At 46.3% G+C, this 26,257-nt stretch overlaps 1 protein-coding gene across 1 annotated transcript; it reads left to right on the top strand.

Moving 5' to 3' along the window:
- Positions 1 to 486: 486 nt before the first annotated feature.
- On the top strand, positions 487 to 22,078 carry LOC143776469 (THO complex subunit 3). Its single transcript, XM_077265893.1, has 6 exons — positions 487 to 804; positions 4,294 to 4,450; positions 5,288 to 5,492; positions 9,096 to 9,257; positions 9,592 to 9,692; positions 21,675 to 22,078. Exons 1-6 carry the CDS (start codon positions 634 to 636, stop codon positions 21,836 to 21,838), a joined length of 960 nt encoding a protein of 319 aa, XP_077122008.1. The 5' UTR covers positions 487 to 633; the 3' UTR covers positions 21,839 to 22,078.
- Positions 22,079 to 26,257: the final 4,179 nt, after the last annotated feature.

The raw sequence follows: 26,257 nt of genomic DNA, 5'->3' as shown, positions 1-26,257 counted from the left end.
TATCTAAAAAATAAAAGTATTATATTCTTACAACTATAAAGCTGATATATTTGTATATACACACACACACACACACACACACACACACACACACACTGTGTGTGTGTGTATACATTCCCACTACATTGTAGTCTATGAGGATCCTGGAATCAGCTCCATTCTGGACGTTGGAGTTGATTTTTTGAGGAACGTCACTGTAGAAACTGAACTGTCTAGAATGGAGAAGCTGCAGAGAGATCATCAAAAAATCCACTCCGATCTAGTCACCTCACCAGTGAACCGGCTAGAGTGGAGTGGCTGGAATGAGGACCACAAAATATCCACTCCGATCTAGTCACCTCAGTAGTGAGCCGTCTAAAGTGGAGTTGATAAAATGAGACCTCAAAAAATCAACTCCAATCTAGTCACCTCAGTAGTGAATCAGCTAGAATGGAGTTGATTTTTTGAGGACCACAAAAAATCAACTCCGAACTAGACGCAACCCTCAGCTCAGCAGCACAACAGCAGTGCAGCACAACCGACTTCCTGGTCTCGGGCCGCGCCCCTTCCGGTGACATCTTCCCCCACATGGTCACGTGAGCATGACGTCGGCAGAGGTCCTTTAGCGCACTCGGATTTGCCTCTATCCGCATCATGTCGGCGGTGGCGCTGCAGGAACACTTCAAGGCAAACAGCAAGACCCGAGAGTTCCCGGCACACACCGCCAAGGTGCACTCGGTGGCCTGGAGCTGTGATGGAAGGCGCTTGGCGTCGGGATCCTTCGATAGGACGGCCAGCGTGTTCCTGCTGGAGAAGGACCGGCTGGTGAGACTGCGCCTCCTGGCAGCTGCCAGCACTGGTGTATGAGCTATGTCCGCGGGGACACCTGGGAGCTGTGTGCTGCACCCACTGTGCCTGGTACTGTGTATATGTAGGGGTGTAATACATATTCAATACGGTGGCCCCCCACACAGCGCCCCGTACGGTATGGCGGCCCCCCACATAGCGCCCCGTATGGTATGGCGGCCCCCCACATAGCGCCCCGTACAGTATGGCGGCCCCCCACATAGCGCCCTGTACGGTATGGCGGCCCCCCACATAGCGCCCAGTACAGTATGGCGGCCCCCCACATAGCGCCCCGTATGGTATGGCGGCCCCCCACTTAGCGCCCCGTATGGTATGGCGGCCCCCCACTTAGCGCCCCGTACAGTATGGCGGCCCCCCACTTAGCGCCCCGTACAGTATGGCGGCCCCCCACTTAGCGCCCTGTACAGTATGGCGGCCCCCCACATAGCGCCCTGTACAGTATGGCGGCCCCCCACATAGCGCCCTGTACAGTATGGCGGCCCCCACATAGCACCCCATACGGTATGGCGGCCCCCCACATAGCGCCCCGTACGGTATGGCGGCCACCCACATAGCGCCCCATACGGTATGGCGGCCCCCACATAGCACCCCATACGGTATGGCGGCCCCCCACATAGCGCCCCGTACGGTATGGCGGCCCCCACATAGCACCCCATACGGTATGGCGGCCCCCCACATAGCGCCCCGTACGGTATGGCGGCCACCCACATAGCGCCCCGTACGGTATGGCGGCCACCCACATAGCGCCCCATACGGTATGGCGGCCCCCACATAGCACCCCATACGGTATGGCGGCCCCCCACATAGCACCCCATACGGTATGGCGGCCCCCCACATAGCGCCCCGTACGGTATGGCGGCCACCCACATAGCGCCCCGTACGGTATGGCGGCCACCCACATAGCGCCCCATACGGTATGGCGGCCACCCACATAGCGCCCTGTACGGTATGGCGGCCCTGTACGGTATGGCGGCCTCCCACATAGCACCCCGTACGGTATGGCGGCTCCCCACATAGCGCCCACACTTGGTGCTGGGATCATACGCTCACCATATCTTTCTGGTTATATGGTACGCTGCCCCCTAGGAGCCTCCTAGATACAGGGCCAACCTTGTCTGTATACACCAGCCGCACTGTGACTAATGAATACATGAACGCCAATATTGGAATCCTTAGCAATTTTTGATCAAGAAAGGCAAAAGTCATCCAACCATGTCAATGTGTACCTCTTATGTGGGTGGTCTGTAACCACTATATGTCCTACCTCGCCACGTGCCATGCCCTTCTCATAATACAACTCTGTCACAGTGATTCTCTGTACAGAAGCCACCGCAGAATGGTTAGGTGTCCAGTACAGAGGAGCCATGGATGGAGGTAGTGCGCTGTACGTGGGATCCAGTATGGGCAGAATGGTCAGGTGTCCAGTACAGAGGAGCCATGGATGGAGGTAGTGTGCTGTACGTGGGATCCAGTATGGGCAGAATGGTCAGGTGTCCAGTACAGAGGAGCCATGGATGGAGGTAGTGTGCTGTACGTGGGATCCAGTATGGGCAGAATGGTCAGGTGTCCAGTACAGAGGAGCCATGGATGGAGGTAGTGCGCTGTACATAGGAGCCAGTATGGGCAGAATGGTCAGGTGTCCAGTACAGAGGAGCCATGGATGGAGGTAGTGTGCTGTATGTGGGAGCAGTATGGGCAGAATGGTCAGGTGTCCAGTACAGAGGAGCCATGGATGGAGGTAGTGCGCTGTACATAGGAGCCAGTATGGGCAGAATGGTCAGGTGTCCAGTACAGAGGAGCCATGGATGGAGGTAGTGCGTTGTACGTGGGAGCAGTATGGGCAGAATGGTCAGGTGTCCAGTACAGAGGAGCCATGGATGGAGGTAGTGCTCTGTACATAGGAGCAGTATGGGCAGAATGGTCAGGTGTCCAGTACAGAGGAGCCATGGATGGAGGTAGTGTGCTGTACCTAGGAGCCAGTATGGGCAGAATGGTCAGGTGTCCAGTACAGAGGAGCCATGGATGGAGGTAGTGCGTTGTACGTGGGAGCAGTATGGGCAGAATGGTCAGGTGTCCAGTACAGAGGAGCCATGGATGGAGGTAGTGTGCTGTACCTAGGAGCCAGTATGGGCAGAATGGTCAGGTGTCCAGTACAGAGGAGCCATGGATGGAGGTAGTGTGCTGTACCTAGGAGCCAGTATGGGCAGAATGGTCAGGTGTCCAGTACAGAGGAGCCATGGATGGAGGTAGTGCGCTGTACCTAGGAGCCAGTATGGGCAGAATGGTCAGGTGTCCAGTACAGAGGAGCCATGGATGGAGGTAGTGCGCTGTACCTAGGAGCCAGTATGGGCAGAATGGTCAGGTGTCCAGTACAGAGGAGCCATGGATGGAGGTAGTGCGCTGTACCTAGGAGCCAGTATGGGCAGAATGGTCAGGTGTCCAGTACAGAGGAGCCATGGATGGAGGTAGTGCGCTGTACCTAGGAGCCAGTATGGGCAGAATGGTCAGGTGTCCAGTACAGAGGAGCCATGGATGGAGGTAGTGTGCTGTACCTAGGAGCCAGTATGGGCAGAATGGTCAGGTGTCCAGTACAGAGGAGCCATGGATGGAGGTAGTGCGTTGTACGTGGGAGCAGTATGGGCAGAATGGTCAGGTGTCCAGTACAGAGGAGCCATGGATGGAGGTAGTGCGCTGTACATAGGAGCCAGTATGGGCAGCCTATTAAAGGTCAGGCAGTGAGGAATGCAGCACTCTCTAACATTTCGCACTTACAAAACAGACCTTGATGAAGACCTAAGGGCAAAACGTTGCTGTCCCCCTGTTTTATGTGATGTATTAATAATGAAGACGATACTTTTTGCTACCATGGGTGCTGCTGTCGCTTTTTTCACCTGTGGATCTTATGGCGCATTGATCATCCTGTTTTTGGCATAATTGCAAGCACTACCTACATATCAATATATATACGGCGAGATGCTGCACTAAAAGTGCTGTTATTTCTGTGCTCGGATCGGGAGACCCGCTGACCACTCCGTGTATATGGTGGTCTGAACGCACTTACTGTTAGTGGGCAGCCCTATTGGTCTTAATTGACAGCTCATGTGTTTTCCTACTCTCTCGTCACTGCTCAGATACTGTGTCATATGACCCAGGGTTGGTACATGAGCAGTGCGGGCATTGCTCTGGGAGTACTGGGCACATGTGTAAGATTTCAGGGCTGAAGAATGAAATTCCTTGTGAACTCAAAGGTTGGACCTGTGGGAAATCTGGGTATATCCAGTACAGGGGATCATCCTCTTCGATGTGCCTACAGCTGTGATGATGCAGATTACTGACAAGTGTGTCCGAATAACCAGAGAGCAGCGTCAGTACAAGTGGTACCGTTAAGGATCTGCTGTGAGCTGCTGGGCACACTCCGGATTTCATTTTACTTTTTTCCAATTGCAGGTAAAAGAGACAAATTATCGTGGCCATGGGGACAGCGTGGATCAGCTCTGCTGGCATCCCACAAACCCAAATCTGTTCGTCACCGCATCGGGGGACAAGACTATTCGTATATGGGATGTTAAATCAGAGAGTTGCCTTACAACTGTGACCACAAAAGGTGAGTGTCTGCAATCCCTCCATTTATAGGGACCGATGAAGGCCCTTCGTATTTGTAGATGTATTACAGAAATTGAAGGGAGTTTCCTGGAAAAGACATACATCACCTAATAATGGAATTCTTAAAGGGGTTGTTGTCCACTACTTGAACAACCCCCTTCTTGATCTAAATGTTTGGCTCCAATAAAATAAAAAAAAACCCTATACTCAGGCGTCGTTCCAGCGGTGTCAGCACTTGCGGTCTCTGGGCTATCGTGCGGTTGTTGTGACATGTGACCCCAGGCGCCCAATCGGCATCAGCGTCATTGTCCCACCTTCGGACAAATAAAATATAAAGAGTAAGTCTGGGTTGTAGCCGATATCTGACTTCCTCTTCGTGTTCAATTCAACAGTAGGCGGGGACAGTGATACCAGCGCTGATTGGGCGCCGGGGTCACGTGTCACAACCACAGCATGGGAGCCCCAGCGAGAGCAAGTGCTGACACTGCGAGAACGGTGCCGGCACTGGAAGTGAGTATAAGCTTTTTTATTTTATCGTCGCCAGCCACTGCTACATTCATACGTGGGGTCACATAGTTCAGACCCTTAGCAATCAAGAATCCCCCTATCCTTTGTATGGGGTATAACGTTGTACAACTCCCTTCTGAGGAACCATGTCTCTCCCATACTAGTGATCATAGATTTCTCTCCTATATTTGCTCCCTTACCAGTCCCATCCGTCAAGGAGAACACGGAATCCTGATCTATTTGTATATTCTGCATAGTAATCCTGCTTGTTGAGTCCTGCTATACTACACTTCTACCTTTTTATTTTATTAATGCCATATCTCGCACTTAGGTGAAAATATTAATATCTGCTGGAGCCCAGACGGTCAGACCATTGCAGTGGGAAATAAAGACGACGTTGTCACCTTTATAGATGTTAAAACCCATCGCCCCAAAGCAGAGGAACAATTCAAGTTTGAAGTCAATGAAATCTCCTGGAACAATGACAACAATATGTTCTTTCTCACCAACGGGAATGGTTGTATTAATATCCTGAGGTACAGTGTCCATCACTCAGCACTCCTGTCACTAGTGTAGTAATAGATCGATGTCCTGAGCTATACTCAGACAACAGTCTCTTAAAGGGAACCTGAAAGTAACCCACATCTTTCTCCTAATCAAACAGGTGCGTGTAGCTGCTGAAAGTTAATTCACACTTTAATGTCAGCACAGTTTTGTACCCCCGCTGTACTGAGATTTAAATGCATTGGGGCATAATGATGCCCTTCCATTGCCTATCTCCTTTCTGCCTTCTACTCCATTCTCTCTCGACTAGATGAATGAGTTAGTGCTACACTTCCAGCCTCATCGATATATCACTTCAGTAGGGGAACAACTCTGTGGGATATATAAAGGTATTGATTAACTTGTATTTTCAACGGTTGTGAGGGAAGGTTGCTGACCAGTTCCTGTTAAGTAAAATTCATACAATGTCATCTTTTCAAGGATATTATCAAGTTATGAAATTGGTTTAATTGGTTAGACAGCATGAAAATTAAGCAAGTTTTGCAGTTGATTGGCTATCTGCTGTCGTGTTGATCTTTTGCAATGAGTGCTTTTATCTTTCATGGTGTACAGCTGGTATCCATGGAGCTTGGCCACTGGTGCTTGCCAGACTCTGCAGAGAGTGTGCAGTAGCTAAGTTTCAGGAGTAAACGTGCTCTGATGAGGTGCTATCTGAGCATGCTTTGGTGCTAACCGAGTGACCTTGGCGTGCTTGAAAAATATGTTCGAGTCCCTGCACTTACGTGTCTCGGCTGTTCGACAGCCACAACACATGCAGTGATTGACGGTTTGTTAGGCAATCCCTGCATGTGTTGCGGCTGTTAAACAGGTGCGGGGACTCAAACATATTTTTCGATATGCTGAAGTCACTTGGTTAGTACACAAGCATGCTCAGGTAACACCATATCCAAGCACGTTTGTTCATCACTACTCCTAATATTATAACCAACTTTTTCAGCCCATTGATTTTTATACAGCAGATAGCTGCTCACCTCACTCCCTCTGTTTCTGTTATAACTCTTACCAGAAACCAGCATCCCCTGCTTTCGGAGCAGGTATCCTAATCAGAGCTCTCACTGTTCATAGCTGTGTGCTTGTTCAAATGCTCTGTTGTCTCAGTGTAAATGTGATGATAGGGTAGAGTCAAAACAAACCACTGATGGCTGAATGTGTTACAGCAGAACTTGTGCTGAGCTTTACAGTTCTACTAATACTACAGCTCTGTTGCTCACCAGAACTGTAACGAGAAGTGCCCATATCAAAAGATATTTGGGAGTAAGGAGATTACGAAGCTGTGTGCTGCTCAAGAGACAATTTGAAAATAACGACTATATAAATAAGACAAATATCAAAAGACTGACCGTCCCTTCCAAACAGACAAATGAGAACAGGTGCAAGCTAAGAGAGCCACGCTATATGTAATTACTAGTGATGAGCGAATATACTCGTTACTCGAGATTTCTTGAGCATGCTCGGGGGTCCTTCGAGTATTTTTTAGTTTTTTAATTGCTGCAGCTGAATGACTTACATCTGTTAGCTAGCATAAGTACATGTGGGGGTTGCCTGGTTGCTAGGGAATCCCCACATGTACTCAGCCTGGCTAACAGATGTAAGTCATTCAGCTGCGGCGATGAAAACTAAATCTCCGAGCTCTAAAAAATACTCGGAGGACCCCCGAGCGTGCTCGAGAAATCTTGAGTAAGGAGTATATTCGCTCATCACTAGTAATTACCAAATCTGCACTCTAAAATGCTGTAGTATGTAAACATTACTGCTGTAGAAAATAAAGTTAAAACATTGAAGGTACTTGACATATAAATTGGCCAATTCATGTGAGCCCAACAGCCTGCAACAAGACGACCCTACTTGTTGGGACCCTAATTTAACCATGATGCCTCTCCTGGGCTGAAAGCCTACAATCATACGGGCATGTAGGATCCAGCTTTGTTTAAAACTGCCATAGGCTGATGGTCGGAGTGCTCAGTCGGAAGGCCTGTATTATAAATATTAAAAGATTGATAGCGTTTCGGGGCGCAAAGTATTTTCATTTTTACTTTTTTTGACCGCAGTTAAGCAGTTCCAATTTTATTTATTCCGTGTGTAAATACTATAACGTTTCAGAGTGCAGCTTTTAATTTGTTAGTTCAAAAAATAACACAATCAGCTCACTCCTCCACTTGAGCACGGGTCCAGGGTGGACAGCAGGTAATCCAGCACTTCGTGGTCACAGAGGAAGAGCAATCCGCCAGAGAACGGTTATGGTTGACGTGTTGTGGAGTGATACTGCTGAGTAAGAAGCATGAGGTTATGAGTAAGGAGTATCATTCCGAAACGCGTCAACCATAACGGTTCTCTTGCGGATTGCTCTTCCTCGGTCTTTTGCTCTTGCCGTCACAGTTGGATTCAAAATAAATAAAATCCTTTAACCACTTGTTGGACTACCTGCTGTCCTTCTGGATTGCATTTGGATTGAATTTAAGAATAACCCTTTTGAGAGGCTGAAATACATTTTATCAAACCAGGTTGTCACCTATCTCGCATAGTTATGTGACCCCATATCTCTTTGTAAATATGGCTGCTTTGTCTCCTCTTATGATCTGTTTTAAATTGGTTATGCCATAGACTCAAATTACAACCCAGTCCCTGACCTGTCACATGATGCCCCCAAACCTGTACATAATCGCCTTATAATGGGGTCTATCGAGGTTTTGTCGTGGTGGCCATCATTTTGATGGGAAGAAAAGTGATACATGCTCTGCTACTCTTCCCACCAAATGTGATGGAATTGGCAACTGAGGGTCCTCTTGAAGACCCTGATTTAAGTGTGAAAACATTCTTAAAGGAAAACTCTATTCGTCACTCTACTCGTCATTCGTCTGCATAGCCCCATTGAATAACTATTATCCGAATGCGGTTTTTTTTTTTTACAGAGCGCTCGGACTGAGTATATGGTCGTGTGAATGAGCCTCTAGAGAGAGACAGCAATGGAGAGGGGTTGTGCACAGGTCTCCTCAATGTGGAGAGGGGGGAAATATCGAATTCCATAGATAAGGTGGAAAGCACATGAAAAGGAAATAGGTGCAGGATAGAAGCTGTGGTGACAAATGTACTAATGAAACCTCTGCTCCCTGGATACACACAGCTCACATCCAGCCTGTATTACTGGGAGACACATTCCCCCAAAAGAGAAATCTTTTATTTTTATCAGGTTCCAAACTTCATATAATGTACAAATTCCTATTTCAAAACGATCAGTGGCCTTTAACACTTTTTATACTGGGCTATATAAGTAAACTGATCACTGGCATTTGTCTTTGGAATCTCAATGTCATTGGCCCAAGAAAAAGTAAAATTGTCTCCTGAAATGTCCACTGGTCTTCCCATTTCTCCTAGTATATTGGGGGCGTTAGGACTTCTGATTGTATGATTTGTCTTCTGCTGAAATGCCCTGATTACCCCGCTGTGTAAGGATGATGGATGTGTCACTTCACAGCGGCAAACTTCAGATATAGAGTCTTCGATAATAACGGGTCTAGACACTAGCGCCAAATATCCTATTGTTTGTAATTAATAATTTTTTTTCTTTTTTATGCTAGTTATCCAGAGCTCAAACCTATTCAGTCCATTAACGCTCACCCGTCAAACTGCATTTGTATAAAGTTTGACCCTACCGGGAAGTACTTTGCCACTGGTAGTGCGGATGCGCTCGTCAGTCTGTGGGACATAGAAGAGCTGGTGTGTGTGCGATGCTTCTCCAGGTACGTAGTCGCCTTTATCTTACAGCGGTAATTAATAAGGACGAGCGAATAGCTTTGGGTAACTCCTTATGTGAATAGCTATAGTGGGAACCCGGATACCTGTAGCGTGCCGGCTGATCAGCTGTCCGGTGCCGCAGCTGCATGGCGCCCCTGTGTGACAGTCACAGCACATGCATGGAGACCCTGTGTGTTGCCACTGTCACACAGCTGATTATGGGGAGCGCTCCAGGTATCCGCGTTCTCTCTGCAGCTATTCGGCAAGTAGGACACACGCTGACAGAAGCCTTGCGTAGACTGTAGGCGTATAATGCATGGTTGCCATTCTTGGTTGCAGGTTGGACTGGCCTGTGAGGACACTGAGCTTCAGCTATGATGGGAAAATGCTGGCATCTGCATCTGAGGACCATTTCATTGACATCGCACACGTTGAGACAGGTATTGGCTCTAGCACTTGATAAGATTACACATGAGACCTCCATTACTTCACATGTGGAAAGCGTTCCTGTCCTCTCACACAGAACCTGGGAATAAGCAGCGCTGCGCTGTTCTTATTCTCTACACTTGAAAATTGCTATTGGCACACATACTATGTCCAAAACCTGAGTCTGTTCTCATGTCCCACTGTTTGCCATTCATTCTTTGTGAGTGACTGGTTGTCCTATATCGGCATTCTGCCTGCACTTCAGGTGCTAGAACTCCCTTTCAGCATGCATTTTTTCCTGCGTTCTCCTTTTGGCTTTCCTGACACAGGAGAGCAGGAACCGAGAGTCAAACCTTTCCAGCTTTCCTGAAATCCTAAAACGTATTTAAAATTAATAAAATATAATTAGAATAGGTTTTGCAATGTTTTTCTCCTGTGAACAACAATATGTTGAATAAATGGTATCGTATATAATGTAATCTACCTGCTAGATGTATCCGCATTATGCCTTTAAGATGCAAATAGTGATAAACGCCCTAAGCAATTCAATAAAGAAACAGTGGGAAATGTAGTATCAGTGTCAGTACGAGAGGTACAGCTCCCCCTAGTGGGGCTCCCTACAAGTGCAGATACACAATTATCAAATCCAATATCTATAAAGACGAGGCCCAGCTTTCATTCAGAATAGATCATTTAAAAACTGTTATACAGGGGTTGGACAAAATAATGGAAACACCTAACGTTTTGGCATCATAATCTTCGAACATGTGATAAACATGCAAACTGTGACATATGGTAATGTTTTGTAGTTGATTATTTGTGTTATGTGATATGTGTATGTAAATTAACTGTTTGTTTTGCATAATTGTAAGAACATTGATGAGAACCTGATACCAATGGCAAACCTCTCGGACTTTCAAAGAGGCCAAATTGTTGGTGCTCGTATGGCAGGCACTAGTGTAACAGAAAGTGCCCGAATGCTTGACATGTCAAGAGGTACTGTCTCCAAAGTAATGACTGCGTTTGAAAGAGAAGGAAAAACGGCCGCAGCAAAGCACAGATCCGGCCGAAAGTCAAAGTTGCCTGAGAGAGACCGTCGGACTCTAAAGCGAATTGTGAGAGAGGATCGCAAGACCACGGCTCCGAAAATCACTGCTGAGCTCAATGAACACCTACAGAACCCAGTTTCCACGAAAACTGTTCATCGGGAGCTGCACAAATCTGGATTCCAAGGAAGAGCTGCAATTAGAAAACCGCTGCTCTCAATGACAAATGTTTCCAAGCGTTTAGAGTGGTGTAGAAACCTCCAGAATTGGTCCCTCAAGCAGTGGAAACATGTGATATTCTCAGACGAATCAGTTTTCCCTATTTCCAACCTCCGGCCGAGTGTACGTTTGGAGACAGCCGAAAAAAGCATTCCATCCAGACTGCCTTCTCCCAACCGTAAAACATGGCGGAGGTTCTGTGATGATCTGGGGTGCTATTTCATGGAGATCCGCCGGGCCAATGATATCCCTTCATGGATGAATTAACAGCAGAGATTATTTAGGCATTTTGGGCGACCAAGTGCATCCAATGGTTCAAGCACTGTTCCTGGAGGGGAACGCCATCTTTCAGGATGATAAATCACCAATTCATACAGCTAGAATCGTTAACGCATGGCACGAGGAACATTCTAATGAAGTTGAGCATCTCATCTGGCCCCCACAATCCCCAGACCTCAACATTATTGAGCATTTATGGTCTATTTTAGAGATTCAAGTTAGACGTCGATTTCCGCCGCCATCGTCGCTCAAAGGACTGGAGGGTGTTTAACTGCAGAATGGGCTAAAATTCCTTTGGAAACAATTCACACCTTGTATGAATCCATATCTCGGAGAATTGAGGCTGTAATCTCTGCAGAAGGTAGACCTACACCATATTAAGCTAACTTTTGCTGATGTTTCCAGGTGTTTCCATTATTTTGTCCAACCCCCGTACATGCAAAGATGATCTAGGGAATTGTAGTAAACACATTAATGAGAACACTTCATTATTTTTGTATATATATATTTTTTTAAATGTGTGAACTAGGCAGTTTGAGAATTACCATTTCTCTCAAATGAAATCGCGTTCCCTGAAAGTACAATTAGCAATTACTAGGGTTGAGCGAAACGGATCGTTCATTTTCATAAGTCGCCGACTTTTGGCAAAGTCGGCGTCTCATGAAACCGAGCCGATCCCAGCGTTGCATCGGCCATGCGGTACGCGACTTTCGCGCCAAAGTCGCGTTTCAATGACGCTAAAAGCGCCATTTCTCAGCCAATGAAGGTGGACGCAGAGTGTGGGCAGCGTGATGACATAGATCTCAGTCCCCACCATCTTAGAGAAGGGCATTGCAGTGATTGGCTTGCTTTCTGCGGCGTCACAGGGGCTATAAAGGGGCGTTCCCGCCGACCGCCATCTTACTGCTGCTGATGTGAGTGTAGGGAGAGGTTGCTGCCGCTTCTTCAGAAGCAGGGATAGTGATAGGCAGGGTACATAAAGCTGCAAACCGCTTGTGCTGTAGCGATTTCCACTGTCCAACACCACCTTTTGTTTGCAGGGACAGTGGAAGCTACATTTTTTTTCCTCAGCGCTGTCGCTCATTGGGCTGCACTAGAAGGCTCCCTGACCCTGATAGCTGCGTTGCTGTGCCTGTGTGTGTACGCCGCTGTGCAAACCAACTGCTTTTTTCAAAGCACAAATCCTGTTTTTCCTTCCTTTCTGCACAGCTATCTTGTGTGTTTGTCCACACTTTTGTATGCAGCAGTCCTTTTTCTAGCTGCCTGCCATACTTTTTCTGAGATAACTGCAGGGAGATAAATATTGGCAAGTCTGCCTCCGTGCCATTGCTGTGGGTGGCATCTCACTCTCATTGTGTGGCACCGAAAAAACCACTGTGATACTTGGCCATTTTTTTTTTTTTTTTTTGTCTAAATTCTCCCTTTTCCCAAAAAAAAGTTAGTGGGAGATAAATCTTTGGCAAGTCTGCCTCCGTGCCAGTCCTGTGTGTGGCATCTGTCTCTCATTGTGTGGCACCGAAAAAACCACTGTGTGATACTTGGCCATTTTTTTTTTTTTTTTTGTCTAAATTCTCCCTTTTCCAAAAAAAAAAGTTAGTGGGAGATAAATCTTGGCAACTCAGCCTCCGTGCCATTGCTGTGGGTGGCATCTCACTCTCATTGTGTGGCACCGAAAAAACCACTGTGATACTTGGCCATTTTTTTTTTTTTTTTGTCTAAATTCTCCCTTTTCCCAAAAAAAAGTTAGTGGGAGATAAATCTTGGCAAGTCTGCCTCCGTGCCAGTCCTGTGTGTGGCATCTGTCTCTCATTGTGTCCCACCGAAAAGCAGTGTGTGTGTAATACTGGTCCTTTTTGTTTTTTTGGTGGTAAATTCTCCCTTTTCAAAAAAAAAAAAATTAGTGGGAGATAAATATTGGCAAGTCTGCTTGAGTGCTGCTCCTGTGTGTGCCATCTGTCTCAAATTATTGGGGCACAGAAAACCGAGTGTGTAACATTGGGCCTGATTTTCCTTTCAGTGTCAGGCACCTATAAAGGTATATATAAATTCTACAGAAGTTTGAGTTCACCTTATAAGTTGTTTTACAGTAACAAATAGCGTTACTTTGGTTACGTTTTGCAAACAATGAGGAAGTCTAGTGGAAGAGGTCGTGGCCGTGGGCGGTCATTGTCAGCTGGTAATGATGGTGGTGGTCTGGTGGAGCATCAGGTGGTCGTGGTAAAAGCAGTACAGCACCTAAGTCTCGAGTTGTTGAGCCAGGTTCGTTGTCTGGCTACACAAGGCCTCGAACGCTCTCTTTTCTGGGAGTAGGAAAACCACTTTTGAAGCCGGAGCAGGAGGAACAAGTATTGGCTTTCATTGCTCACTCTGCCTCTAGCTCTTTCGCCTCCTCCTCGGAAAGTGCCAAATGTCAGAGCAGTGCATCATCAGTGGATGCTCCCAGTCAGGAACAAGTCGCTTCCTTGTGTCCTTCACCCAGAACAACAGTGAAGGATGCGTCAGTCGACACAACAGGTTACTCCATGGAGCTCTTTACACATACCGTTCCTGGGTTAGACAGTGAAACAGTTAACAGGCCATGCCCATTAGAAGTTGAATCGGACATGGAGTGCACAGATCCACAGCCAGATTACTATGCTCTTCCTTTGACTCAGACAAGAACATTGCCCTCGCAGTGTACTAAGGCAGAATCAAACCCAGCGGAGACTATGGTGCCCCGTCACGAACGCTATACCACCGGCTTACACGGTGACACAGACGAAGTTGCACACGACATAGAAGAGGAGGTCATAGATGACCCAGTTGTTGACCCCGATTGGCAGCCATTGGGGGAACAGGGTGCAGGCGGCAGTAGTTCAGAAGCGGAGGAGGAGGAGCCGCAGCAGGCATCAACATCACAACAGGTTCCATCTACCGGGCCCGTATCTGGCCAAAAACGCGTGGCAAAACCAAAACCTGTTGGAGGACAGCGTGGCCATCCGGTTAAAGAAGCTCAGTCTGCAATGCCTGAAAAGTTATCCGATAGTAGAAAGAGTGCAGTCTGGCATTTTTTTAAACAACATCCAAATGATCAGCGCAAAGTCATCTGTCAAAAATGTTCAACTACCTTAAGCAGAGGTCAGAATCTTAAAAGTCTAAATACAAGTTGCATGCATAGACATTTATCCACCATGCATTTGCAAGCCTGGAATAACTACCAAATGTCCCTAAAGGTTGCAGCACCCTCGGCCAATGAAGCTAGTCAGCAACGCTACATCCCTTCCATCACTGTAAACCCACCATTTCCCGCACCACCGGCAGTATCTGTGCAGCTTTCGTCGCCAGGCCAAAGCAGGCAGGGAATCGCCAGGTTTGCAGTAGGAAACACTGCATGTAGGGCACCGGCAAGAATACCATCTCCAACCCTCTCTGTCTGCCATGTCCACCGGCACCACCGCTAGTTCCACGATCTCCAGCTCTCCAGTCCAGCTCACCCTACATGAGACTCTTGTTAGGAAAAGGAAGTACTCATCCTCGCATCCGCGTACACAGGGTTTGAATGCCCACATTGCCAGACTAATCTCATTAGAGATGATGCCCTACCGGTTAGTTGAAAGCGAAGCTTTCAAAGCGCTGATGGACTACGCTGTACCACGCTACGAGCTACCCAGTCGGCACTTCTTTTCTAGAAAAGCCATCCCAGCCCTTCAACAGCATGTTAAAGCCCGCATCGTCCATGCACTCAGGCAGTCTGACTACAAAGGTGCACCTGACAACAGATGCATGGACCAGTAGGCATGGCCAGGGACGTTACGTGTCCATCACGGCATACTGGGTGAATGTGGTGGATGCAGGGTCCACAGGGGACAGCAATATTGGGACAGTTTTGCCTAGTCCACGGGCAAGGAAAGAGTTGGCTGTAGGCGTTCGCCCCCCCCTCCTCCTCTTCCTCCTCCTCATGCAGAAGCGAGAGCTCGTCCACACACCCCAGTCGCACATCCACTCCATCCGCAGCTGCCACTGTTGCACACCAGGTGTGCCATTATGGGACAGCTAGTGGCGTCAGCAGGCTGTATTGGCAGTGAAGTGTTTGGGCGACAACAGACACACCGCGGAAGTTCTGTCCGAGTTCTTGCTGAATGAAACTCAGTCATGGCTGGGCACTGTACATCTTGAGGCAGGCAAGGTTGTGAGTGATAACGGAAGGAATTTCATGGCTGCCATAGCCCTTTCCCAACTGAAACACATTCCTTGCCTGGCTCACACCTTAAACCTGGTGGTGCAGTGCTTCCTGAAAAGTTACCCGGGGTTACCCGACCTGCTCCTCAAAGTGCGCAGACTTTGCTCGCATATCCGCCGTTCGCCCGTACACTCCAGCCGTATGCAGAACTATCAGCGGTCTTTGAACCTTCCCCAGCATCGCCTAATCATCAACGTTGCAACAAGGTGGAACTCCACACTGCACATGCTTCAGAGACTGTGCGAACAGAGGCGAGCTGTTATGTATTTGTGGGAGGATACACATACACCGGCAGGCAGTTGGATGGCAGACATGGAGTTGTCAGGCGTGCAGTGGTCGAAGCTACAAGACCTGTGTCAAGTCCTTCAGTGTTTTGAGGAATGCACACGGCTGGTTAGTGCAGACAACGCCATAATAAGCATGAGCATCCCCCTAATGCGTCTGCTGATGCAAAGTTTGACGCACATAAAGGAGTAGGCGTCTGCAGCCGAGGAAGAGGAAAGCCTTGATGACAGTCAGCCATTGTCTGGTCAGGGCCGTGTAGAGGACGCGGTAGCGGGCGAAGAGGAGGACGAGGAGGATGATGGGGATGAATACTTTTTGAATGAGGAAGCTTCTCCTGGGCCAACAGAAATTAGTGGCGTTGCAAGGCCGGGTTCTGTTTTTTTTAAGGGAGACAAGTGACGTAGATTTGCCTGTAACTGCCCCTCCAACCAGCACAACCGCAGATTTGATAACTGGAACTTTGGCACACATGGCGGATTATGCCTTACGTATCCTAAAAAGGGACACACGCATTATTAAAATGATGAGCGATGACGATTACAGGTTGGCCTGCATCCTTGACCCTCGCTATAAAGGCAAATTGCAAAATATTATGCCACATGAGAACCTCGAACAAATATTAGCAACCAAACAAGCTACTCTTGTAGACCGTTTGATTCAGGCATTCCCAGCACACAGCGCCGGTGATGGTTCTCACACGAGCTGCAGGGGGCTACAGGGCAGAGGTGTTAGAGGTGCACAGATCAGAAGTGGCGTTGGACAGAGGGGTTTTCTGACCAGGTTGTGGAGTGATTTTGCAATGACCGCAGACAGGACAGGTACTGCAGCATCTATTCAAAGTGACAGGAGACATTTGTCCAGTATGGTTACTAACTATTTTTCAACCCTTATCGATGTTCTCCCTCAACCGTCATTCCCATTTGATTACTGGGCATCCAAATTAGACACCTGGCCTGAATTGGCAGAATATGCGTTGCAGGAGCTTGCTTGCCCAGCAGCTAGTGTGCTATCAGAAAGAGTATTCAGTGCTGCTGGTTCAATATTAACCGAAAAAAGGACTCGTCTGGCTACCCAAAATGTGGATGATCTCACCTTCATTAAAATGAACCACTCCTGGATTTCAAATTATTTTGCCCCACCTTTCCCGGCTGACACCTAGCTTTCCTATAAAAAGGTCTTGCTTGTGGACTGGTCTTACTGAGTCTTCCTATCTCTTAATTTGCAGCAGCTGTTTGTCCAGCATACGACATGTTTACACATCCCCCAATGGGAAAACTCCCCCCACGGGGCCGTTGTCTCACTCTCGACACTTGGCGCAAGCACCCGTTAGTTACAGTGCTGTTTGTCAGAAGAGGTGGGTGTGCTCGCTTTTGGTCGACGGCACTGCCACTTGGTCCCTCATAGTACAATGTAGTGTCTCTGGCGGTGGTGGTGCGCACCCAACGTCAGACACACCGTTGTAACATGAGGGGCCCTGGGGCGGTACCGCCGGCCACAAGAGATCCCCCCCCCCCAGCTCAAACTGTGCTCTACCACGTGCAAAATTATCTCGCACAGCTCCACCAATGTTTAGTCTATGCACTGACATCATTCAATGCCTGGTACTGACAAACAATACCAATTTGTTTGCATCTATGATGCTAGTTAAAGTAGTCTGGGGCAGTGTCCTAGATTGACACCAGTAAATACTAATTTACTGCCAAATTACTTTGTCATAAACTCTGCAGATGAGCCCACCCCAGTACCTAAGCATGCCACCCTTTTTTTACTTATAGTTGTTTTGCGAGACATTAAATTTTTTTTTTTTTTTTTTTTGGAGTACTAACTGTGTCAGACACTCCTTGCAATACTCCTCCACTGACCACAATACTGCCTGCCCGTGTATCCATGTAACCGATTTTAAACTGCCATGAGCCTATTGTTAGTTATTTTAGGCCTTTGATAGCCTGTCTGCGGCCCCTACTTGCAATACTCCTCCACTGACCACACCAATGCTGCCCGTGTACCCCTGGAACCTATTTAAAAGTTCATAGAGCCTAGTTATATATTTTATTTACTATTAATAAGGCCATGATGGACTACGCTGTACCACGCTACAAGCTAACCAGTCGACACTTCTTTTGCGAGAAAAGCCATCCCAACCCTCCACCAGCATGTAGAAGACCGCATTGTCCATGCACTCTGGCAATCGGTGAGTACAAAGGTGCACCTGACAACAGACGCATGGCCATGGAAGATTACGTGTCCATTAAGGCGCAATGGGTTAATGTGGTGGATGCATGGTCCACAGGGGACAGCCTACTAAGTCTGTCTGCAGTCCCTAATTCAAATTGTCCTCCACTGTCTAAATCGGAGCTTCCACCTTCTGGCTTTCGGCCTATAGTATCAGATATTAAACTGCATTTGGCCTTCAACTTTGGTTACGGCCTACTAACGGTGTCTGCCGCTCCCTGGTGTTGTCCTCAACTGAATAAAGCTGAGCTTCTACCTTCTGGCTCTGATTAAGTGCTGTTTTTAAATAAAAAAATGGTGTTTAGGGCCTACTAACGGTGTCCGCCCATGCCTGGTGTTTGTCCTCAACTGAATACAGCTGAGCTTCTACCTTCTGGCTCTCATTAAGTGCTGTGTTTTTAAAAATTGGTGGTTAGGGCCTACTAACGGTGTCTCCCTGGTGTTGCCCTCAACTGAATACAGCTGAGCTTCTACCTTCTGGCTTTCGGCCTATAGTATCAGATATTAAACTGCATTTGGCCTTCAACTTTGGTTACGGCCTACTAACGGTGTCTGCCCCTCCCTGGTGTTGTCCTCAACTGAATAAAGCTGAGCTTCTACCTTCTGGCTCTCATTAAGTGCTGTGTTTTAAATAAAAAAATGGTGTTTAGGGCCTACTAACGGTGTCTGCCCCTGCCTGGTGTTTGCCCTCAACTGAATACAGCTGAGCTTCTACCTTCTGGCTTTCGGCCTATAGTATCAGATATTAAACTGCATTTGGCCTACTAGTGTGGTTGGGCCCTTGAAACACTGTCTGCTGCTCTTGGGTTTGCTACTCCACTGAACAAAGCAATGCCGCCTGTTTAGTCCTGTTACCAATTTTGAACTGCATTTAGCCTACTTTATTTTTCGGCCCTATATCTGTTTCCTCCTCATCCTGCCCATTGCCCAGCCACTGCTAGATGAGTCTGCTGGTACATTGACCTAGACCACTACATTCCCCTTGCACTCTACACAGCCAGAATCTGGCCCTGCTGAAAGTAAGGTTCCCCTTCCCGCATGTTATACCACCTTACACAGGGACAAAGAGGAAGGTGCAGATGAAAGTGCAGGTTCCTTCATCAGGTGGGGGGGGGGGGCATACTCGTTGGCGACGTCACTGGCACAGGGCCCCTCAGAGTACGCAAAAGTGTCGCTGCTGGTGGGAGGCGCCCCCGCCATGCAAACACACCGCCGTACTTTGAGGGGCCCTGTGCCAGTGCCAATGCGAACGAGTGGGCCCCCCCCTGCTTGCTCAGGATCACAGCACTTGCAACGTTGAAATACTTACCTCTCCCTGCAACACCGCCGTGACGTAGTCCACGTTTCCTGAGCCCACTGAAGGCTTGAACCAGCCCTACCCCCCACAACTTTTGCCAAATGAACCCCAGTTTTCAATGCCCAACTATTATTATAATGTTAATTTAGATTGACAAGCTTCAGAAACAAGAATGGATGTTTTTGGCATTAAAATGGGCACTGTAGGTGTTTTCCTGGCCTCCATTTACTGCCGACTATGCTTCCCCATTGACTTGCATTGGGTTTCGTGTTTCGGTCGATCCCCGACTTTTAGCGATAATCGGCCGACTGCACTCGACTCGACTCTGGACAAAGTCGGGTTTCACAAAACCCGACTCGATCTTAAAAAAATGAAAGTCGCTCAACCCTAGCAATTACACGGTGCAGATGATTCTGGTATTGGTGGCATAACTGATCATGTGTAAAATTGAGGCCATCCTATATTTTACTTTGTTTTGTGTGTGAGCTTATTCATATTTATTTAGTTAGGCAAAATAGTTGGCATTGCAGTAATTAGCAATTTGCAGTTTTCTATTTATCACTACCTTAAAGGAGAATATAAACATGTTTTTCCTATGTAATCTGAGAGGAGCATGATGTAGGGGCTGAGACACTGATTACAGTGATGTCACTTGCTGCACTGTGCGTTGCTTGTTTTCTCACTACAGGAGTAGGGGGTCTCATGCTTCCTAGTTCTGCTGCTGTGTACCTTGCCCCCACCACAGATTAGCATTTTTTTTCGACTTGCAGTATACCCAAAAGGCTGCCAATCAGTTGTGTGAGTGGGGTTACATATGGATCAGCTTTCAGAGCACTGCTGCATCTGCAGCAGAGAAAAGTGACTGTTTCAAAATGACCGCAAGTAGCCAGGTAAGTGACACATCACTGGAATCAGGGTCTCTGCCCCTACATCATGCTGCACTTATTACAGAGCAACAACCTGGTAACGGATTTCCTATAAGGACTTGATGCAACTTTATCATGTAGCATATTTTACACATACACAGCAGGTGAAATAAGTATTGAAGACGTCACCAATTTTCTAAATGAAACCATAGATGTCCATAAATAAAGATATATGTAATAATGAGAGAGGTCACAGGAGAAAATTATTGAACACGCTTACTGAAATGTAATTACGGGTAACGCACCGTACATTCGCTGTTTGTGTGTGTACACATACAGTGGTATGTAAAAGTTATGGGTACCCTGGTCAAAATATATATATACTTTGCCCTTTTGTATTTTCCTCAAAACAAGTGTTATCTTTAACTTTAGGCTTTTTAGAGATCATTTCATTAACTTGCTTAACTATTCACAATTACAGAAATTTTGACCAGGGGTGCCCAAACTTTTACTTGCCACTGTGTATAGGGTGTGTAATATAAATATATGTTTGAGAGATCTGACTTTTTTTTCTTCCCCAAAACCGCTGTATGAGGCCTTGTTTTTATTGGTAAATTTTGGAGTTCAATATTTTTTTTTTGATCTTTCTATTCCAATTTTAGGGAGGCTGAATTAAAAATTGGGTTCAAGAATTTTTTTAAAAACTTTTTATTTTTCTTGGTAATCTCATGCAATGAATTAGACCCTTCAGTTTTATGCATATTTTACACAGCTTTTAGCAGGGCACAAATGGCCACTGTTTTTGGCATGCCAGGAGATAATTTTATTTATTTTTTTTGACTGAGCAGATGCTGTCACTACAGTAGCACTGGTCAAGGCTTCCATAGCATTATGTCCATTTGCACAATGTCGGGAACAGCTGCCGGTCTCCTTCCCCGATCTCATCCGCCTCATATATGCCTGCGGCTGAGTTGGGGTCAGGAGAAAATGTTTTTTCTGTAGTGTCAGTGGCACTGTTAGCAATTAACCACATATGGTTTGTGGACGAGATGCTAAACCAGGCACGGTCTATGGATGCACCGACTAACACACTTTTTCATAATCCTGGAAACCTCGCTGTATAGTTTAGTTGTTTTTTGCAATGTAATCCGAGGACTGCATGAGGTAGGAGTTAAAACAGCTTTCAACCAATGTGTCACTTCCCAGGCTGTGTGTTGTTTACTTACACTGAAGGTTTTATTATCTGGTGATTATCATTGTCTCACTACATCAGCTGCATCTGCCTGTGCATGCTAGTCCGACTCCTCCCCCTCCTGTGATAAGCAGCTCACTATCTATAGACACTGTACACCGAGAGCCTGGTGTGGGCAGGGGGAGCTTTTATCAGCTCTGCACAAAGTAATACATCGTTGGATTCAGCTTCTCTTTACTTATATTATGCTGCGCTCAGATGAGGTAGTAAAAACCTGCCAACAGATTCTAAGTGTGTACATTGCAAAAAAACCCCATATTTGCATGCTTTATATTTGATATCCTTGTCTTTTGTTTTTTAGGTGAGAAGTTGTGTGAAGTACAGTGCGAGTCCCCCACTTTCACTGTAGCCTGGCACCCTAAGAGATACCTATTGGCGTTTGCTTGTGACGACAAGGATGGCAAATATGACAGCAGTCGGGAAGCTGGCACTGTAAAGTTATTTGGACTTCCAAATGACTCTTGAAAACCAATAAATGACTCCTGAGTGGTTGGCAGCACACAAGCCTACTGTCAGTGCTCAGTAACGTGGTGGCTGAAAGAAGCACGGATAAAAGGCACTCGGTTTCGATCATGTGCTGAACTTGGAAGCCTCTTCTAATGCCAGTGCATAACTGATAGAACTTTTTTTTCAATTGAAAACTTTTTTTTTTAATATTAATTTTGTTTATTCTTTGCACATGTTATGACGTGTGTTTTTTTTTTTGTTTTTTTTTAAAAAAACCAAACATTAAACCCTTCCTGATGGAGAGCATATATGCATGGATTTGGCTTTGGAGCTGAGCCTGCCCCCTGTGTGGTGCTTGCCTCTAACAGCAGCGATCAGAGATGGCTCTGGTGATGTTCCTTCTATTTGTGACATCAGCATTTAAGTGGTTGTGATTGCAGTGTGTGCCCATTGCTCCTGCCCAGTTACACTGCTTGCGGGGCAGTCACGGGATACTGATGGGTTGCCTGCTTTGTACTACTGCTAAGCCCAGTCTGTTGCTGGGCTTTCTAGAATATAGGAAAATTAACTATTTTACCTCAATACTGTGGATTTGCAGTATATACACTTTAAACGATCAGATGGTCTTGGGTTTAAATTCCAAGGGGAACTAAAAAAGATATATAAATCAAACATGTAAAAACACAAGTTTACACCCCCCCCTTCATTTTCCCAATTTAAAAAATCTGCCGATTTTATGAAAAAATAAAATGAACTCATAAGCTAAACCACTTAACCACTTGAAATTCACCCATAGACTCCAAGCGAGATTTTTTTTATAGCCTTTAGAAGCACATTTATCCTAAAATATGTCTTCTCTGGAATGGAGGAAAATGGCCCAGTCAAGAACAGGTTAAAGGAAAAAAAAAATCAACGCAAGAGCTGCCTTTTTGGACACAACACCTGCCGCCCTAAATAAATAATAATAAAAGTACTAAAAAGCAATCAAAACGTTCGTATTCCAAAATGGTATTGAACAAAACTGCTTATGAAAGGGAAAAAAAAGCCCTTACAGATTGCTGCAAAAGTGAGATTTTAGAACGTGGCAATGTAACCAACAATAATCTGCAAAAAAATGATTTTTATTCTTCTTACCATATCACACTGCATTTTTTTTTTTTTATAATGGTAAAATGAGTAAGTTCGTGTTCAATTGGTTCAGTCAGTTCTGCTATGATTTTGTGTGTGCCTGTTTGCATTAGGCCACGTTCTGGTCATTCGTGTGCAGGAAGAGACAGTATTGGTGATATACGTGGTCCGTGTGTGCGGATGCGATATCCATGTGTCATCCGTGTTTACTGGCCGTGTGTTACATCCATGTGCCGTTCGTGTGACTAGGCGTATAGGCGCCAGGGAACAAGCGGTACAGTTTACGTTGTTCCCTGGCGCTGGTCAACTGCTGAATGCAGCTCTCCTCATTGTCTCCTGCTCGCGCTGATCTCGGTCTGACCAGGAGACAATGATGGTAGTTGTACTCGGCAGCAGCTGTGTGCCTCCTGTGTAAAATTAAATAAGTCATCTGCTCCCTCGCAGTTTTTATAACCAGCAGAGGGAAAGCCCACAGCTGGGGGCTGACATTAATAACCTGGGACAAGGGACAATACCCCATAAGGTTCCCAAGCTATTAAAAACAGCATCGAAATACAAAAGGGGAGAAGCCAGCACCGCTTATGGTCAGAACGCAATATATGAAGTGCACATGCACATATTGATTTCTAACTGTATTTCAAAATTGAGACATTTAGCAAACAATAGATCAATTCTTTGAGCCACCCCACCTCGCCAAGGCATTCTCATAATGGGGCAGTCCTACTTTACGTTTTTTATATTCGCTGTGCCATTACGGCCTCCTAAATGTATTAAAAGCAAGACCACATTAAATGTATGCTGTACCTGAAGCGTTTCTGAATCACTCCCATGGCGCCAGAAAGCGCAAGCATAGATAAAAGGCCGACCAGGTCTGGACATAGACATTTCAGGTACAACCTCCACACTGCCCAACCAGCACCACAGACGAAGGACGAGACTGTGCACCTGTGTCCAAGCCTATCAAGCAAAGCCTAGGGCAGGACTGCTGTATGTGTGTACAGCAGCCTAGGTCAATCACAAAAAACACAGAAAGAATGGCGTACATAACCCAGCGCGCACGGCAACAGTGGTGGTCAGCCACAAACCAATATCAAAATAAAAAGGGGAGAAGCCAGCGCTGCAGTGTGGAGATTGTATCTGATATGTCTATGTCCAGACCTGGTCAACCTTTATCTGCGCTTGCCCTTTCTGGCGCCATGGGAGTGATTCAGAAAAGCTTCAGGTACAGTTGGCATTTAATGTGGTCTTGCTTTTAATACATTTAGGAGGCTGTAATGGCACAGCGAATATAAAAAACGTAGAGTAGGACTGCCCCATTATGAGAATGCCGTGACGTGGCGGCTCAAAGAATTGATCAATTGTTTGCTAAATGTCTCATTTTGAAATACAGTTTGAAATCAATATGTGCCTGTGCACTTTATGTATTGCGTTCTGATCATAAGCAGCGCTGGCTTCTCCCCCTTTTTATATTAAAAACAGCTCAGAGCTGTTTGCTTAGCCTCTCCTTGTGAATTTACTGGTGATCAAAGGAAAAAAAATACAGAAGATCCCTCTATAAATTCTCACCAGCAAAGTCTAAACACACAGACAGCTGTATATTAATAGCTTGGGAATGGGTTGGAGATATTGTCTTCCCACCTAGGCTACCAATATCAGACCTCAGCTACCCCAGAAATGGCGCCTCCATAAGATGCTCCAAATCTGGCCTAAGCCCTGTGGCAGTGGCAAGTGGGGTTAATATTTGTGGGGTTGATGTCAACTTTGTGTTTTTAGGTGACATCAAGCCCACAAGTTAGTTATGGAGAAGCGTCTGACACCTCTCCATTACTAACACCATAGTCATATTGTAAATAAACACATTCAGAATAAAGTCCTTTATTTGAAATAATACAAAACGCCCTGTTTAACACATTTTTTAATTAAGTTACACTCCCTTACACCCATTCCATTGAAGCCCTCTTCCCCTGTAAAAAAAATAAGCCTATTACTCACCTGTCTGACAAACTGTCCCACACTATAATCTATCTCTGCGATAACTGCCTTACAACCTGGACGGTGTGAAGATGTAACTATCCAGGCTGAAGAGCAGGATATAATGAGGTCATAGACCTCACCGCCGGTCATTGTAGCTGCGATCCCTCACTTCACTGTGAGCGGCACAACAAACTGCGGTGACTGCAAGTTTTTTTTTTTTTTTTTTTTTTTTTTTTTTTAGTCTATGGGACTAGTAATGAATAGGCATCTTATAGCCCACGTCGTTTTTAAAAAAAATGAAATTATTAATTTTACACAGGAGGTACACAACTGCTGATGAGTACAACTTTGATTATTGAGATCAGCGTGACCAGGATACTATGATGAGAGCTGAATTAAGTAGCATACCGGCGCCAGGGAACAGCACAAACTGTACCACTTCTTCCCTGGGGCCGGTATGTGTGAACCTGATGACAGACTCCGTATGTTATCAGTGCTCAACACACATTTTGTCCATCCTGCGCAAAAAAAAAACCTGCCGTGCGCACAGCTATTGAATACAATGGGTGGATGCGTATGTCTGTATTTGCAGTCTTAAAAAAACGGACGTGTAAAGAAGGCGTATATACAGATGCATGAGCTGCCTTTCTGAAAATAGATTATAAAAGTGCATGCTGTGTGTTGTCTTGTACATCTTTTTCCGCCTTATATGTCTGTATACATGGTGGAATGTATGTGCATGTAATGTAGCGTGTGTATTAATATACTCTCACACTGCATTACATGTACTGAATCAAAAACTTAATGGAAGTGCTAACTAACTGTGTGAGTCGAACGTGTTAGGCTACGTTCACATTTGCGTTGTGCGCCGCAGCGTCGGCAACGCACAACGCAAACAAAACCGCAACAAAACGCACGCTAAAACGCTGCGTTTTGCGACGCATGCGTCCTTTTTGGCCGAAAGTTGGACGCAAAAAAAAATGCAACTTGTTGCGTTCTCTGCGCCCAACGCTTGCGGCCAAAAAAACGCAAAACGCAGCACAACGCATGTCCATGCGCCCCCATGTTAAATATAGGGGCGCATGACGCATGCGGCGACGCTGCGGCACCGAACGCTAATGTGAACGTAGACTTATTGACTCCTTTCTTAATACACACAGGCAAAATTTCTACTACTCAAACCAGTTCCTTTAATATGGATTGTGACTTAAAAGAATCTTACCAGATTTTTGACACCTAATCTGAGAGCAACATAATGTAGAGACGGAGAACCTGATTCTACTAGTGCGTCACTGGGCTCTTGCAGCCATGTAGTCAACATAATCAAGAGCTCTA

The sequence above is a fragment of the Ranitomeya variabilis genome, chromosome 5 (genome assembly GCF_051348905.1).
Source record: "Ranitomeya variabilis isolate aRanVar5 chromosome 5, aRanVar5.hap1, whole genome shotgun sequence".
Taxonomy (NCBI): domain Eukaryota; kingdom Metazoa; phylum Chordata; class Amphibia; order Anura; family Dendrobatidae; genus Ranitomeya; species Ranitomeya variabilis.
The sequence above is the reverse complement of the archived record's forward strand: the minus strand, read 5'-3'. Positions and strand labels throughout refer to the sequence as shown.

What these genes read in the sequence shown, in the direction of transcription:
- LOC143776469 (XM_077265893.1), top strand. Translation starts at nt 634, where the DNA reads ATGTCGGCGGTGGCGCTGCAGGAACACTTCAAGGCAAACAGCAAGACC. An exon ending in GGTTGTATTAATATCCTGAG is followed by an intron (nt 5,493 to 9,095) that starts GTACAGTGTCCA and finishes TTTTTATGCTAG; the next exon opens with TTATCCAGAGCTCAAACCTA. An exon ending in TGTGTGCGATGCTTCTCCAG is followed by an intron (nt 9,258 to 9,591) that starts GTACGTAGTCGC and finishes TCTTGGTTGCAG; the next exon opens with GTTGGACTGGCCTGTGAGGA.